The 15,310-nt window shown below is 41.7% G+C and overlaps 1 protein-coding gene across 1 annotated transcript in view; it reads right to left on the bottom strand.

The window, feature by feature from the left end:
- Positions 1–817: 817 nt before the first annotated feature.
- Positions 818–15,310, bottom strand: part of LOC308676168 (chromosome-associated kinesin KIF4-like) — a 45,411-nt gene continuing 30,918 nt past the window's right edge. The window contains exons 27-30 of the mRNA XM_081341921.1: positions 14,701–14,850; positions 12,617–12,736; positions 2,436–2,555; positions 818–1,107 (exon numbers count right to left, since the gene is read on the bottom strand). Coding sequence (XP_081198047.1) covers positions 898–1,107; positions 2,436–2,555; positions 12,617–12,736; positions 14,701–14,850 — 600 coding nt within the window. The 3' untranslated portion in view covers positions 818–897. The remainder of the gene's footprint in view (positions 1,108–2,435; positions 2,556–12,616; positions 12,737–14,700; positions 14,851–15,310) is intronic.

Below are 15,310 nucleotides of genomic sequence, written 5' to 3'. Positions count from 1 at the left end.
GTGTGTGTGTGGGCTTAAGGCTGGAAGGATTTGCTTCTCTGTGTGTGTGTGTGTGTGTTGTGCAATCTTGGTTAGACCCTCAGTGGGGCCAGTGCAAAGCCGCCGCCCCCCCCCAAAATAATCCACCCACCCAATGGCATTTGGCTGTGCCCTAGAGAGCAGCGGTCTCCAACTTTTCCAGCTGGGTGGATCCCCGGAGGAGGTGGCGGGATGGGGATGGTTTTCCACGCGTGCACACCGCTTTCACAAATGCAGCTTTGTGCACAAACACACACACACAACTTCCACAGCCTGGCTCTGGGCCAAGATGTCACTTATGCAGGGGTCTTCCAACCTGGCCCTTTGATGACTTGTGGACTTCAACTCCCAGAATTCCCCAGCCAGTATACTCATTGTGGCCCCCGCTTACTCTTATAATCCCTTCCTCTCCAATCTCGCCCGCTTTAAGGGAATAGGAGAAACAAACAAAAAAAAACCAGGTATGGCTGGCTGGGGAATTCTGGGACATGAAGTCCACAAGTCTTAAGAGTTGCCTTAAGGGACCACCCAAGAGCCCAGCCAGGTCAGTGTGGACACCCCCCACACACACACACACTCGATCAATGGGGACCCTGAGACAATCGCCGGCCCGGAGAGCAGTTAGCGGGGTTCCCCATTGGGAGAGGCTGTTTTGAGTTTTGATTCCTTGCTTTTGCAGAGCCACTTCGTGTGTTTGTGTGTGTGTGTGTGTGTGTCTTTCTGCCCTCCCCCCTCCAAAAGCCTTAACTTTGCCTGGAGCTGGTGGAAGCCAGTCAAAGAAGCCGCCCCTTCTGGGTTGCAAGCCTTTATTTATTAATCTATACACCTGAAAAGGGAATATTTACACGTTAAAAGTGGGAAGGGAGGTGGCCGGGCTGCTCACTTCTCGTTCCCCTCCGCCAGCCCCTCTTTGATCGGGGTGCAGCCGGAGAAGAGCCGACTGGTGTTGCTCAGAAGCCGCTTCCGATGCCTCTTCAGAGTGGGCAGCGGGGCTATGGCGCCTTCCGAGGGTCCCGGGGGCGGGAAGGAGGACGGGGCGCCGTTCTGGGGGGCTGCCAAAGATTCGGGCTTTAGGGTGTCTTCCTGGGCCTGGTGGGAGGGGGGGAGAGGGAAGTAAAGGGAGAGGAAGGGAGGGAAGGAAGAAAGGAGAGGGAGGGGAAGAGGGAAGGAAAGGGAGGGAGGGGGAGGAGAGGGAAAGGGGGGAAGAAGGGAGGGGGAGAGGGAAGTAAAGGGGGAGGGAAGGAGAGAGGGAAGAAAGAGGTAGAGGGGGAAGAGGGAAGGAAAGGGAGGGAGGGGAAGGGAAGGAAGGAGAGTGAAAGGGAGAGGGAAGTAAAGGAGGGAAGGAGAGTGAAAGGGAGGGAGGGAAGAAAGGGAAGGAGGGGAAGGAAGGAGTGAAAGGGAGGGGGGAGAGGGAAGTAGGAGGGAGGGAAGAAAGGAGAGGGAGGGGAAGACGGAGGGAGGGAAGGGATGGGGAGAGGGAAGGAGAGGGGGAAAGTGAAGGAAAGGAAGGAGGGAGGGGAATGGGGAGGAGAGGGAGGGAGAGGGAAAGGGAGAAAAGGAGGGAGCGAGAAAGAAAAAGACAACGTGAGCTGACGCAAGTCAAGGGGGAATTGCAGATCAACGGATTCAGTTAAGGACCAACCGATTCGCTCAACGACTACAGCCACTCGCTTTACCACACTGTGATGAAAAAAGAAGCTTGTAAAATCGCCCGTGACCCTCTTCAACCACTGTCTTCCCGGGCAGCTCAAAACCTGCGTCTTAAGTCGAGGATTGGCTGCTCAGCTTACCGGCACCATCGATGCATCCCATTCCGCTCGCACGTCAACGTTCCTCCCGCCCCCCCCCTCCTTCCTACAGGGAGTCCTCACGGCTTACGACCCCCGTCGAGCCCGTTTCCCACCGCTAAGCCAGACGGACGCTAAGGGCCCATTTTTGCCAGCTTCCTTGTGCCAACGCCGTTAAGCGAATCACTCCAGCTGTTTAAGCTAGTCGCAAGGCTGTTAAGCGAGTCCGGATTCCCCCATAGACTTTTGCTTGTGAGAAGGTCGCCAATCGCACGATTCCCCCCCCTCCCCCGGCACGCTGCAACCGTCGTTGAGTACACGCCAGTTGCCAAGCCTCTGGGTTTTGACCGTGTGACCCCCGGGGACGTTGCGTCGGTTGTTTGAAGTGTAAACAACGGTCCTGAGTCCCTTTTTTCCAATGCCGTTGTAACTTCGGTCACTAAACGAAACATCGTAAGGCAAGGACTGCCTTTTTTTTAAAAAAAAAAAAAATAAAAGATCCCCAATTGGCTTGCTAAACAACGGCCTCTCTTTGCTTCCCCCCAAGCCACAGCCCCCTCGCCTCCCCCCCGTGAAAGCTCAGAGCCCCCTCCCCAATTCATTTACCCCACCCCGACAGCCTCTTTGTACCGTTGCTGGTGTGACGGGAGGTGCGAAGAAGGTGTCCCCGCAGGTCACCTGGGTGGGGTCCTCCAGGGTGAAGGTCGTTTCCCGGAGGTCTCCTATCGCCTCGTCGCTCAGCAGCCCCTCCTAACAGGGAGGAAAAGGCAGGCGGGCATCAGTCAGGTCAAGCTCACCCTCCACAGAGGGGCAGCCTGGAGACCCAGCCGGTCCGTTTCTCCCGGCTCTGAGCAACTTGCCCAACACAAACGGGGAGTCACCGGGCACTTTTAAGGCAGTTTCTCCCGGCCAATTGACTTCCAGATGTGTCGGAGGAGAAGCTCCATCGTTCCCAGCTGCTACAGCCTGTGGCCGGAGAATGGGACGTGCGATCCGACACGTCTGGAGGATCAATAGAGGGAAAGATTTGTACCTCAGGGGTGAAGTGTGTGTGTGTGTGTCTGTCTGTTGGTGTGTGTGTGTGTGTCTGTGCCTGGTGCTCTCCTGACCCAACTAGGGAATGTCATCAGTGGGGGGGGGGGGAGCTTGCAGAATGGAGGGAGGAGAGAAGAGGGAGGAGGAGGACTGTGGGGTCCTTGGTGCTCTCTAAGCTGGGTTATTTTCTTGCAGACCTTTTGTGACCCAACTAGGGAACATCATCAATGCTAGAAGGGGGTGGGTGGGTTTGCAGAATGGAGAGAGGAAGGAGGAGAGGAGGGGGGAAGAAGGAGGAGGAGAAGAAGAAGAAGAGGAAGAGGAGAAGAAGAAGAAGAGGAGGAGGAGAAGAAGAAGAAGAGGAGGAGAAGAAGAAGAAGAGGAGGAGAAGAAGAAGAAGAGGAAGAGGAGAAGAAGAAGAAGAAGAAGAGGAGGAGGAGAAGAAGAGGAGAAGAAGAAGAGGAGAAGAAGAAGAAGAGGAAGAGGAGAAGAAGGAGAAGAGGAGGAGAAGGAGGAGAAGGAGAAGAAGAGGAGGAGGAGAAGAAGAAGGAGGAGAAGGACTGTGGGGTCCTTGGTGCTCTCTCAGCTGGGTTGTTTTCTTGCAGACGTTTCGTGACCCAACTAGGGAACATCATCAATGCTAGAAGGGGGTGGGTGGGTTTGCAGAATGGAGAGAGGAAGGAGGAGAGGAGGGGGGAAGAAGGAGGAGGAGGAGAAGAAGAAGAGGAAGAGAAGAAGAAGAAGAAGAAGAAGAGGAGGAGGAGGAGAAGAAGAAGAAGAGGAGGAGAAGAAGAAGAAGAGGAGGAGAAGAAGAAGAAGAGGAGAAGAAGAAGAAGAGGAGGAGGAGAAGAAGAGGAGAAGAAGAAGAGGAGAAGAAGAAGAAGAGGAAGAGGAGAAGAAGAAGGAGAAGAGGAGGAGAAGGAGGAGAAGGAGAAGAAGAGGAGGAGGAGAAGAAGAAGGAGGAGAAGGACTGTGGGGTCCTTGGTGCTCTCTCAGCTGGGTTGTTTTCTTGCAGACGTTTCGTGACCCAACTAGGGAACATCATCAATGCTAGAAGGGGGTGGGTGGGTTTGCAGAATGGAGAGAGGAAGGAGGAGAGGAGGGGGGAAGAAGGAGGAGGAGGAGAAGAAGAAGAAGAGGAAGAGGAGAAGAAGAAGAAGAGGAGGAGGAGAAGAGGAGGAGAAGAAGAAGAGGAGGAGAAGGAGAAGAGGAGGAGGAGAAGAAGAAGGAGGAGAAGGACTGTGGGGTCCTTGGTGCTCTCTCAGCTGGGTTGTTTTCTTGCAGACGTTTCGTGACCCAACTAGGAAACATCATCAATGCTAGAAGGGGGTGGGTGGGTTTGCAGAATGGAGAGAGGAAGGAGGAGAGGAGGGGGGAAGAGGAAGAGGAGGAGGAGGAAGTAGAAAACAACAAGAAGAAGAACAAGAAGAAGAGGAGGAGGAGGACAACGACTGTGGGGTCCTTAGTGGTCTCTGAGCTTGACTGGTTTTCTTGCAGACGTTTCGTGACCCAACTAGGGAACATCATCAGTGCTAGAAGGGGGTGGGTGGGTTTGCAGAATGGAGAGAGGAAGGAGGAGAGGAGGGGGGAAGAAGGAGGAGGAGAAGAAGAAGAAGAGGAAGAGGAGAAGAAGAAGAAGAAGAAGAAGAAGAGGAGGAGAAGAAGAAGAGGAGAAGAAGAGGAGGAGGAGAAGAAGAAGAAGAGGAGGAGAAGAAGAAGAGGAAGAGAAGAAGAAGAAGAAGAAGAAGGAGGAGGAGAAGAAGAAGAGGAGGAGAAGAAGAAGAAGAGGAGGAGAAGAAGAAGAACAAGAAGAAGAGGAGGAGGAGGACAACGACTGTGGGGTCCTTAGTGGTCTCTGAGCTTGACTGGTCTCCTTGCAGACGTTTCGTGACCCAACTAGGGAACATCATCAGTGCTAGAAGAGGGAGGAGGATTGTGGGGGTCCCTGGTGGGGTCCCTGAGCTTGGCTTCTTTTCTGGCAGACGTTTCATCCCCCAACTGGGTTACTTCATCTGTGTGCTAGAAGTGAGGTTGGGCCGTGGAACGTCTGCAAGAAAACCAACCAGCTCAGAGAGCAGCAGGGACCCCTGGCCGCCGGAGGAGGGCAGACCGAGGAAAGCCAAGCCACGATATCGGCCTGGACCCCCGGCAGCCCTTTATTTAGCCAGGGCCGCTGGAAGGATTGAAAAGATTTTTTCTCAACGTTCAAACGTGCAGATCGGGAGTCCGCAAGAGAAGAGCGCGCAAATGCTGCCAGCGCAGGAAGGCTGACTCACACGTACATTTTTTTTTAATGCCCCCCTCCCCCAAATTCAGGACCCGTTTTCTTCTCGCGTCAGAGAAAAAATTAAAATCCCTTCAGGGAAGCAAGGCTTCCTCTCCTTACCCCCCCCCAAAAAAAAACCCCCACCACTTTTTAATCTACCAACCGAATGAACCTGGTTGGATCAGCTGCAACGCTGTGGATTTGGTGGGGATTTATTATTATTTTTAAATTTGTAAACTGCTTACTGAGACCGTGAGCTGGACGGCGCACAAATTTGATAACTAAATAATCAATAACCTTACAACTGGCGGAAAATCAACCCTTTGCCTGTCCTGTAAGGATCACTTCCTGGCATGGACCAATCAATGCAGCTCGTTTTTTTTTCCTTAAAGCCTTTTTTTTCCACCCATGCAAAATTAATTAACTGATCCATCAATTCTGCTTACTGAGACCGCGATAAATTTGATAACTAAATAATGAATAACTTTACAACTGGCGGAGAGGCTGTCCTGTAAGGATCACTTCCTTGCATGGACCAATCAACGCAGCGCCCGTTTTTTTTCTTAAAGCCTTTTTTTTTGGGGGGGGGCAGGGGGATCCATGCAAAATTAATTAACTGATCCATCAATTCTGCTCTTTTGAAATCTCCTTTCAGCAAGTGGATCGCCGGAATTCTTTAAAGTTTTTTTAAGAAGAGACCGGACAGACACTTTTCTGGAATGGCAACTGGAGTCTCTTTGTTTTTCCTTGAAGACGTTTCCCTTCTCATCCAGGAAGCTTCTTCGGTTCTGACAGCTGGAAGAGGAATAGAATAGAATAGAGAAAATATGGAATGGAATAGAATAGAATAGCGAAAATATGGAAAGGAATTGAATAGAATAGAGAAAATATGGAATGGAATTGAATAGAATAGAGAAAATATGGAAAGGAATTGAATAGAATAGAGAAAATATGGAATGGAATTGAATAGAATAGAGAAAATATGGAATGGAATAGAATAGAATAGAGAAAATATGGAATGGAATAGAATAGAATAGCGAAAATATGGAAAGGAATAGAATAGAATAGCGAAAATATGGAAAGGAATAGAATAGAATAGAGAAAATATGGAAAGGAATTGAATAGAATAGAGAAAATATGGAATGGAATTGAATAGAATAGCGAAAATATGGAATGGAATTGAATAGAATAGAGAAAATATGGAATGGAATTGAATAGAATAGAGAAAATATGGAATGGAATTGAATAGAATAGAGAAAATATGGAATGGAATAGAATAGAATAGAGAAAATATGGAATGGAATAGAATAGAATAGCGAAAATATGGAATGGAATTGAATAGAATAGAGAAAATATGGAATGGAATTGAATAGAATAGAGAAAATATGGAATGGAATTGAATAGAATAGAGAAAATATGGAATGGAATAGAATAGAATAGAGAAAATATGGAAAGGAATTGAATAGAATAGAGAAAATATGGAATGGAATTGAATAGAATAGAGAAAATATGGAATGGAATAGAATAGAATAGAGAAAATATGGAATGGAATTGAATAGAATAGAGAAAATATGGAATGGAATAGAATAGAATAGCGAAAATATGGAAAGGAATAGAATAGAATAGAGAAAATATGGAATGGAATTGAATAGAATAGAGAAAATGTGGAATGGAATAGAATAGAATAGCGAAAATATGGAAAGGAATAGAATAGAATAGCGAAAATATGGAATGGAATAGAATAGAATAGCGAAAATATGGAATGGAATTGAATAGAATAGAGAAAATATGGAATGGAATTGAATAGAATAGAGAAAATATGGAAAGGAATTGAATAGAATAGAGAAAATATGGAAAGGAATTGAATAGAATAGAGAAAATATGGAATGGAATTGAATAGAATAGAGAAAATATGGAATGGAATTGAATAGAATAGAGAAAATATGGAAAGGAATTGAATAGAATAGAGAAAATATGGAATGGAATTGAATAGAATAGAGAAAATATGGAATGGAATTGAATAGAATAGAGAAAATATGGAATGGAATTGAATAGAATAGAGAAAATATGGAAAGGAATTGAATAGAATAGAGAAAATATGGAATGGAATAGAATAGAATAGAGAAAATATGGAATGGAATAGAATAGAATAGCGAAAATATGGAAAGGAATAGAATAGAATAGCGAAAATATGGAAAGGAATAGAATAGAATAGAGAAAATATGGAAAGGAATTGAATAGAATAGAGAAAATATGGAATGGAATTGAATAGAATAGCGAAAATATGGAATGGAATTGAATAGAATAGAGAAAATATGGAATGGAATTGAATAGAATAGAGAAAATATGGAATGGAATTGAATAGAATAGAGAAAATATGGAATGGAATAGAATAGAATAGAGAAAATATGGAATGGAATAGAATAGAATAGAGAAAATATGGAAAGGAATTGAATAGAATAGAGAAAATATGGAATGGAATTGAATAGAATAGAGAAAATATGGAATGGAATAGAATAGAATAGAGAAAATATGGAATGGAATTGAATAGAATAGAGAAAATATGGAATGGAATAGAATAGAATAGCGAAAATATGGAAAGGAATAGAATAGAATAGCGAAAATATGGAATGGAATAGAATAGAATAGCGAAAATATGGAATGGAATTGAATAGAATAGAGAAAATATGGAATGGAATTGAATAGAATAGAGAAAATATGGAAAGGAATTGAATAGAATAGAGAAAATATGGAATGGAATTGAATAGAATAGAGAAAATATGGAATGGAATTGAATAGAATAGAGAAAATATGGAATGGAATTGAATAGAATAGAGAAAATATGGAAAGGAATTGAATAGAATAGAGAAAATATGGAATGGAATTGAATAGAATAGAGAAAATATGGAATGGAATTGAATAGAATAGAGAAAATATGGAATGGAATTGAATAGAATAGAGAAAATATGGAAAGGAATTGAATAGAATAGAGAAAATATGGAATGGAATAGAATAGAATAGAGAAAATATGGAATGGAATAGAATAGAATAGCGAAAATATGGAATGGAATTGAATAGAATAGAGAAAATATGGAATGGAATTGAATAGAATAGAGAAAATATGGAATGGAATTGAATAGAATAGAGAAAATATGGAATGGAATAGAATAGAATAGAGAAAATATGGAAAGGAATTGAATAGAATAGAGAAAATATGGAATGGAATTGAATAGAATAGAGAAAATATGGAATGGAATAGAATAGAATAGAGAAAATATGGAATGGAATTGAATAGAATAGAGAAAATATGGAATGGAATAGAATAGAATAGCGAAAATATGGAAAGGAATAGAATAGAATAGAGAAAATATGGAAAGGAATAGAATAGAATAGAGAAAATATGGAATGGAATAGAATAGAATAGAGAAAATATGGAATGGAATTGAATAGAATAGAGAAAATATGGAAAGGAATTGAATAGAATAGAGAAAATATGGAAAGGAATTGAATAGAATAGAGAAAATATGGAATGGAATTGAATAGAATAGAGAAAATATGGAATGGAATAGAATAGAATAGAGAAAATATGGAATGGAATAGAATAGAATAGCGAAAATATGGAAAGGAATAGAATAGAATAGCGAAAATATGGAAAGGAATAGAATAGAATAGAGAAAATATGGAAAGGAATTGAATAGAATAGAGAAAATATGGAATGGAATTGAATAGAATAGCGAAAATATGGAATGGAATTGAATAGAATAGAGAAAATATGGAATGGAATTGAATAGAATAGAGAAAATATGGAATGGAATTGAATAGAATAGAGAAAATATGGAATGGAATAGAATAGAATAGAGAAAATATGGAATGGAATAGAATAGAATAGCGAAAATATGGAATGGAATTGAATAGAATAGAGAAAATATGGAATGGAATTGAATAGAATAGAGAAAATATGGAATGGAATTGAATAGAATAGAGAAAATATGGAATGGAATAGAATAGAATAGAGAAAATATGGAAAGGAATTGAATAGAATAGAGAAAATATGGAATGGAATTGAATAGAATAGAGAAAATATGGAATGGAATAGAATAGAATAGAGAAAATATGGAATGGAATTGAATAGAATAGAGAAAATATGGAATGGAATAGAATAGAATAGCGAAAATATGGAAAGGAATAGAATAGAATAGAGAAAATATGGAAAGGAATTGAATAGAATAGAGAAAATATGGAATGGAATAGAATAGAATAGAGAAAATATGGAATAGAATTGAATAGAATAGAGAAAATATGGAATGGAATAGAATAGAATAGCGAAAATATGGAATGGAATTGAATAGAATAGAGAAAATATGGAAAGGAATTGAATAGAATAGAGAAAATATGGAATGGAATAGAATAGAGAAAATATGGAATGGAATAGAATAGAATAGAGAAAATATGGAATGGAATTGAATAGAATAGAGAAAATATGGAATGGAATTGAATAGAATAGAGAAAATATGGAATGGAATAGAATAGAATAGCGAAAATATGGAAAGGAATAGAATAGAATAGAGAAAATATGGAATGGAATTGAATAGAATAGAGAAAATATGGAATGGAATAGAATAGAATAGCGAAAATATGGAATGGAATAGAATAGAATAGCGAAAATATGGAATGGAATTGAATAGAATAGAGAAAATATGGAATGGAATTGAATAGAATAGAGAAAATATGGAAAGGAATTGAATAGAATAGAGAAAATATGGAATGGAATTGAATAGAATAGAGAAAATATGGAATGGAATTGAATAGAATAGAGAAAATATGGAATGGAATTGAATAGAATAGAGAAAATATGGAAAGGAATTGAATAGAATAGAGAAAATATGGAATGGAATTGAATAGAATAGAGAAAAAATGGAATGGAATTGAATAGAATAGAGAAAATATGGAATGGAATAGAATAGAATAGAGAAAATATGGAATGGAATAGAATAGAATAGCGAAAATATGGAAAGGAATAGAATAGAATAGCGAAAATATGGAAAGGAATAGAATAGAATAGAGAAAATATGGAAAGGAATTGAATAGAATAGAGAAAATATGGAATGGAATTGAATAGAATAGCGAAAATATGGAATGGAATTGAATAGAATAGAGAAAATATGGAATGGAATTGAATAGAATAGAGAAAATATGGAATGGAATTGAATAGAATAGAGAAAATATGGAATGGAATAGAATAGAATAGAGAAAATATGGAATGGAATTGAATAGAATAGAGAAAATATGGAATGGAATAGAATAGAATAGCGAAAATATGGAATGGAATTGAATAGAATAGAGAAAATATGGAAAGGAATTGAATAGAATAGAGAAAATATGGAATGGAATAGAATAGAATAGAGAAAATATGGAATGGAATTGAATAGAATAGAGAAAATATGGAATGGAATAGAATAGAATAGCGAAAATATGGAATGGAATTGAATAGAATAGAGAAAATATGGAAAGGAATTGAATAGAATAGAGAAAATATGGAATGGAATTGAATAGAATAGAGAAAATATGGAATGGAATAGAATAGAATAGAGAAAATATGGAATGGAATTGAATAGAATAGAGAAAATATGGAATGGAATAGAATAGAATAGAATAGAGAAAATATGGAATGGAATAGAATAGAATAGAGAAAATATGGAATGGAATAGAATAGAATAGAGAAAATATGGAATGGAATTGAATAGAATAGAGAAAATATGGAATGGAATTGAATAGAATAGAGAAAATATGGAATGGAATAGAATAGAATAGAGAAAATATGGAATGGAATTGAATAGAATAGAGAAAATATGGAATGGAATTGAATAGAATAGAGAAAATATGGAAAGGAATAGAATAGAATAGAGAAAATATGGAATGGAATAGAATAGAATAGCGAAAATATGGAAAGGAATAGAATAGAATAGCGAAAATATGGAACGGAATTGAATAGAATAGAGAAAATATGGAACGGAATAGAATAGAATAGCGAAAATATGGAAAGGAATAGAATAGAATAGAGAAAATATGGAAAGGAATTGAATAGAATAGAGAAAATATGGAATGGAATAGAATAGAATAGAGAAAATATGGAAAGGAATTGAATAGAATAGAGAAAATATGGAATGGAATAGAATAGAATAGAGAAAATATGGAATAGAATTGAATAGAATAGAGAAAATATGGAATGGAATAGAATAGAATAGCGAAAATATGGAATGGAATTGAATAGAATAGAGAAAATATGGAAAGGAATTGAATAGAATAGAGAAAATATGGAATGGAATAGAATAGAATAGAGAAAATATGGAATAGAATTGAATAGAATAGAGAAAATATGGAATGGAATAGAATAGAATAGCGAAAATATGGAAAGGAATAGAATAGAATAGAGAAAATATGGAAAGGAATTGAATAGAATAGAGAAAATATGGAATGGAATAGAATAGAATAGAGAAAATATGGAATAGAATTGAATAGAATAGAGAAAATATGGAATGGAATAGAATAGAATAGCGAAAATATGGAATGGAATTGAATAGAATAGAGAAAATATGGAAAGGAATTGAATAGAATAGAGAAAATATGGAATGGAATTGAATAGAGAAAATATGGAATGGAATAGAATAGAATAGAGAAAATATGGAATGGAATTGAATAGAATAGAGAAAATATGGAATGGAATAGAATAGAATAGCGAAAATATGGAAAGGAATAGAATAGAATAGAGAAAATATGGAATGGAATAGAATAGAATAGCGAAAATATGGAAAGGAATAGAATAGAATAGCGAAAATATGGAATGGAATTGAATAGAATAGAGAAAATATGGAAAGGAATTGAATAGAATAGCGAAAATAGAATAGAATAGAATAGAATAGAATAGAATAGAATAGAATAGAATAGAATAGAATAGAATAGAATAGAATAGAATAGTGAAAATATGGAATGGAATAGAATAGGATGGGATGGAATAGAATAGGAATAGAGCTGGAAGGGACCTTGGAGGTCTTCTAGTCCAGCCCCCTGCTCAAAGCAGGAGAACCTATCCTATCTCAGACAAGTGACTGTCCAGTCTCTTCTTAAAAATCTCCAGTGATGCAGCGCCCACGACTTCTGAAGGCAAAGCTGTTAACTGTCCTCACTGTCAGGAAGTTTCTCCTCAATTCCATGTTGCTTCTCTCTTTGGTCAGTTTCCAACCGTCGTTTCTCGTCCTGCCCTCTGGTGCTTTGGAGAATAGCGTGACCCCCCCTCCTCTTCTTTTGGGGCAGCCCCTCAAATACCGGAACGCTGCTACCGTGTCTCCCCTATTTCTTCTTTTCTCTAGACTGGCCAAACCCAAGTCCCGCGGCCCTTCTTCGTATGCTTTGGTCTCCAGGCCTTGGATCACCTTTGTTCCTCTTCTCTGAATTTTTTCCCCCCCAAACTCTCAAGAAGGAGAACAAGGCTTCCCCACTGGGTGGCACTCACCAAGAACCCATTTTCCCGGTTCCGACATTTTTCTCCCTCACAACGACAGTCCTCCGAGCAGGCCAGTTTGTTTTTCCGGCAACCGCACTGCTTGTTCCCGCAGAGACCTCGGCAGGTGCACTAGAGGAGATTCCCCCCCACCAGGAGAAAAGTCAGGGGGAGAGAGGGCGAGACACACACCCCACCAGGAAAGAGACGGTGAGAAGGAAAGCACCAACGCCAAGACCCAACAGGGAGGGTGAGGTCTGGGACCCAGGCAAGCCGCTTCCCCCCACCCACCCACCCCCCAGGCCAGAAGAAGAGCAGGTGGGCTGAGAAGACAGCGAAGGAGGGGGCAGGTTAGGGTGGTGGCAAAGGAGCTGGCTGGGAAACCAGGAGACGGCGAGTTCTAGTCCTGCCTTAGGCGTGAAAAATTGGCTGGGTGACTTTGGGGCCAATCACCAGGAGACTGTGAGTTTTAGTCCTCCCTTACGCATGAAAACCTGGCTGGGGCAGCCAATCAGTAGGAGACTGTAAGTTCTAGTTCTATCTTGGGCATGAAAAACCAGCTGGGTGACTTTGGGCCAATCACCAGGAGACTGTGAGTTCTAGTCCTGCCTTAGGCATGAAAAACCAGCTGGGTGACTTTGGGCCAATCACCAGGAGACTGTGAGTTCTAGTCCTGCCTTAGGCATGAAAAAGCAGCTGGGTGATTTTGGGGCGGCCAGTCAGTAGAAGACTGTAAGTTCTAGTTCCATCTTGGGCATGAAAAACCAGCTGGGTGATTTTGAGCCAATCACCAGGAGACGGTGAGTTCTAGTCCTGCCTTAGGCATGAAAAAGCAGCTGGGTGATTTTGGGCCAGCCAATCACTAGGAAACCGGAAGTTCTAGTTCCATCTTAGGCATGAAAGTCAGCTGGGTGATTTGGGACCAATCACCAGGAGACGGTGAGTTCTAGTCCTGCTTTAGGCATGAAAAACCAGCTGGGTGACTTTGGGCCAATCACCAAGAGACTGTGAGTTCTACTCCTGCCTTAGGCATGAAAAAGTAGCTAGGTGATTTTGGGGCAGCCAATCAGTAAAGGTAAAGGTAAATTCTAGTTCCATCTTGGGCATGAAAGCCAGCTGGGTGACTTTGGGCCAATCACCAGGAGACGGTGAATTCTAGTCCCGCCTTAGGCATGAAAAAGCAGCTGGGTGATTTTGGGGCAGCCAATCACTAGGAAACCGGAAGTTCTAGTTCCATCTTAGGCATGAAAGTCAGCTGGGTGATTTGGGACCAATCACTAGGAGACGGTGAGTTCTAGTCCTGCTTCAGACATAAAAGGCGACTTGGTGACGTTAAGCCTGTGCCTCTTTCTCAGCCCAGCTTACCTTACAGTTGTGGAGAAAATGATAGGAGGGAGTATTAGGTGTATTGAGTTATATATAGAAAAAAGGGCAGAATAAAAATCTAAAGAAAAAACAGAGAAACCCAGATCTTAATGTTAGGAAGGAAGGAAGGAAGGAAGGAAGGAAGGAAGGAAGGAAGGAAGGAAGGAAGGAAGGAAGGAAGGAAGGAAGGAAGAAGGAAGGAAAGATCCCAGGACCTGGTGATCACAGAATTCCAGCCTCCGGGAATTCTTGCTAGCAATTGCAGTTTAGCATCTGGCCAATCATCTCGCTCCTGCCTGGCAATATGGAGGCCTTCGGATCCCTCCCGTGAGCGCGCGCACACCATTTGTCCATTTGAAATAATTTATTTTATACTCATTTCATACTCCTATGATTCAGATCTGGAACCGAAGGGGCTTAGACCAGGGGTCTTCCAACTTGGCTCTTTGATGACTTGTGGACTTCAACTCCCAGAATTCCTCAGCCAGCGTGAGGGAACTATGACCTGGCTGAGGAATTCTGGGAGTTGAAGTCCGCAAGTCATCCAAGGGCCAAGTTCGAAGACCCCCAGCTTAGACCAACCTGGCTGGCCCGCCTTTCAGTAGGGAAAGAAAGGAACTCGACTCAGCGGCTGACAGATAAGACAGAAAAAGCGAGCCTCCATATTCAAGAGCAGTCTCCTGGAGAATTGAGGACAGTGACATGAAGGATGATTTCTCCCTGTTACGTACCCCTAAAATGCTCTTCCTGAGGCCTCGGGCAATTTTGGCTGGCACCCACTCGTCCTCCGCTTCTTCTCCCGACTCAGAGGATTCAGAGAAGGGGTCTTCGAGACTCATTTCGGATTTTGGTTTCGCGGTGGTCATCCGGCGAGGCTTCAGCTGAAGGAGGAGGGAAGAAAGTTGTTACACCGAAGGAAGGGCAAAGATTACTTCAGAAGGTTAGTTTAGGCCAGGGGTAGGCAAGCTTGGCCCTTTTATGACTCGTGGACTTCAACTCCCAGAATTCCTGAGCCAGCATGAGGGAAACTTTGGCCCCTTCGTGACTCGTGGACTTCAACTCCCAGAATTCCTGAGCCAGCATGGGGGAACTATGGCTTCCTTGATGACTTGTGGACTTCAACTCCCAGAATTCCTGAGCCAGCCATGGCTCAGCTTGGAAACCTCTCCTTCTCCTCAGCCTGGCTGGCTCAGGAATTCTGGGAGTTGAAGTCCACGAGTCACAAAAAAGCCGAGGTTGCTTAGCCCTGGTTGAAGCAAACTATGGGCAGCCTTGAAGCACAGAGCTACAGACTAAGATGGTGTTTCTCAATCTCTGCGACTTTAAGAGGGGTGGACTTCA

The sequence above is a fragment of the Vipera berus genome, assembly GCF_964194415.1.
Source record: "Vipera berus genome assembly, chromosome: W".
NCBI lineage: Eukaryota > Metazoa > Chordata > Lepidosauria > Squamata > Viperidae > Vipera > Vipera berus.
Note: the sequence above shows the minus strand (reverse complement) of the source record. Positions and strands in the feature narration are given on the sequence as shown.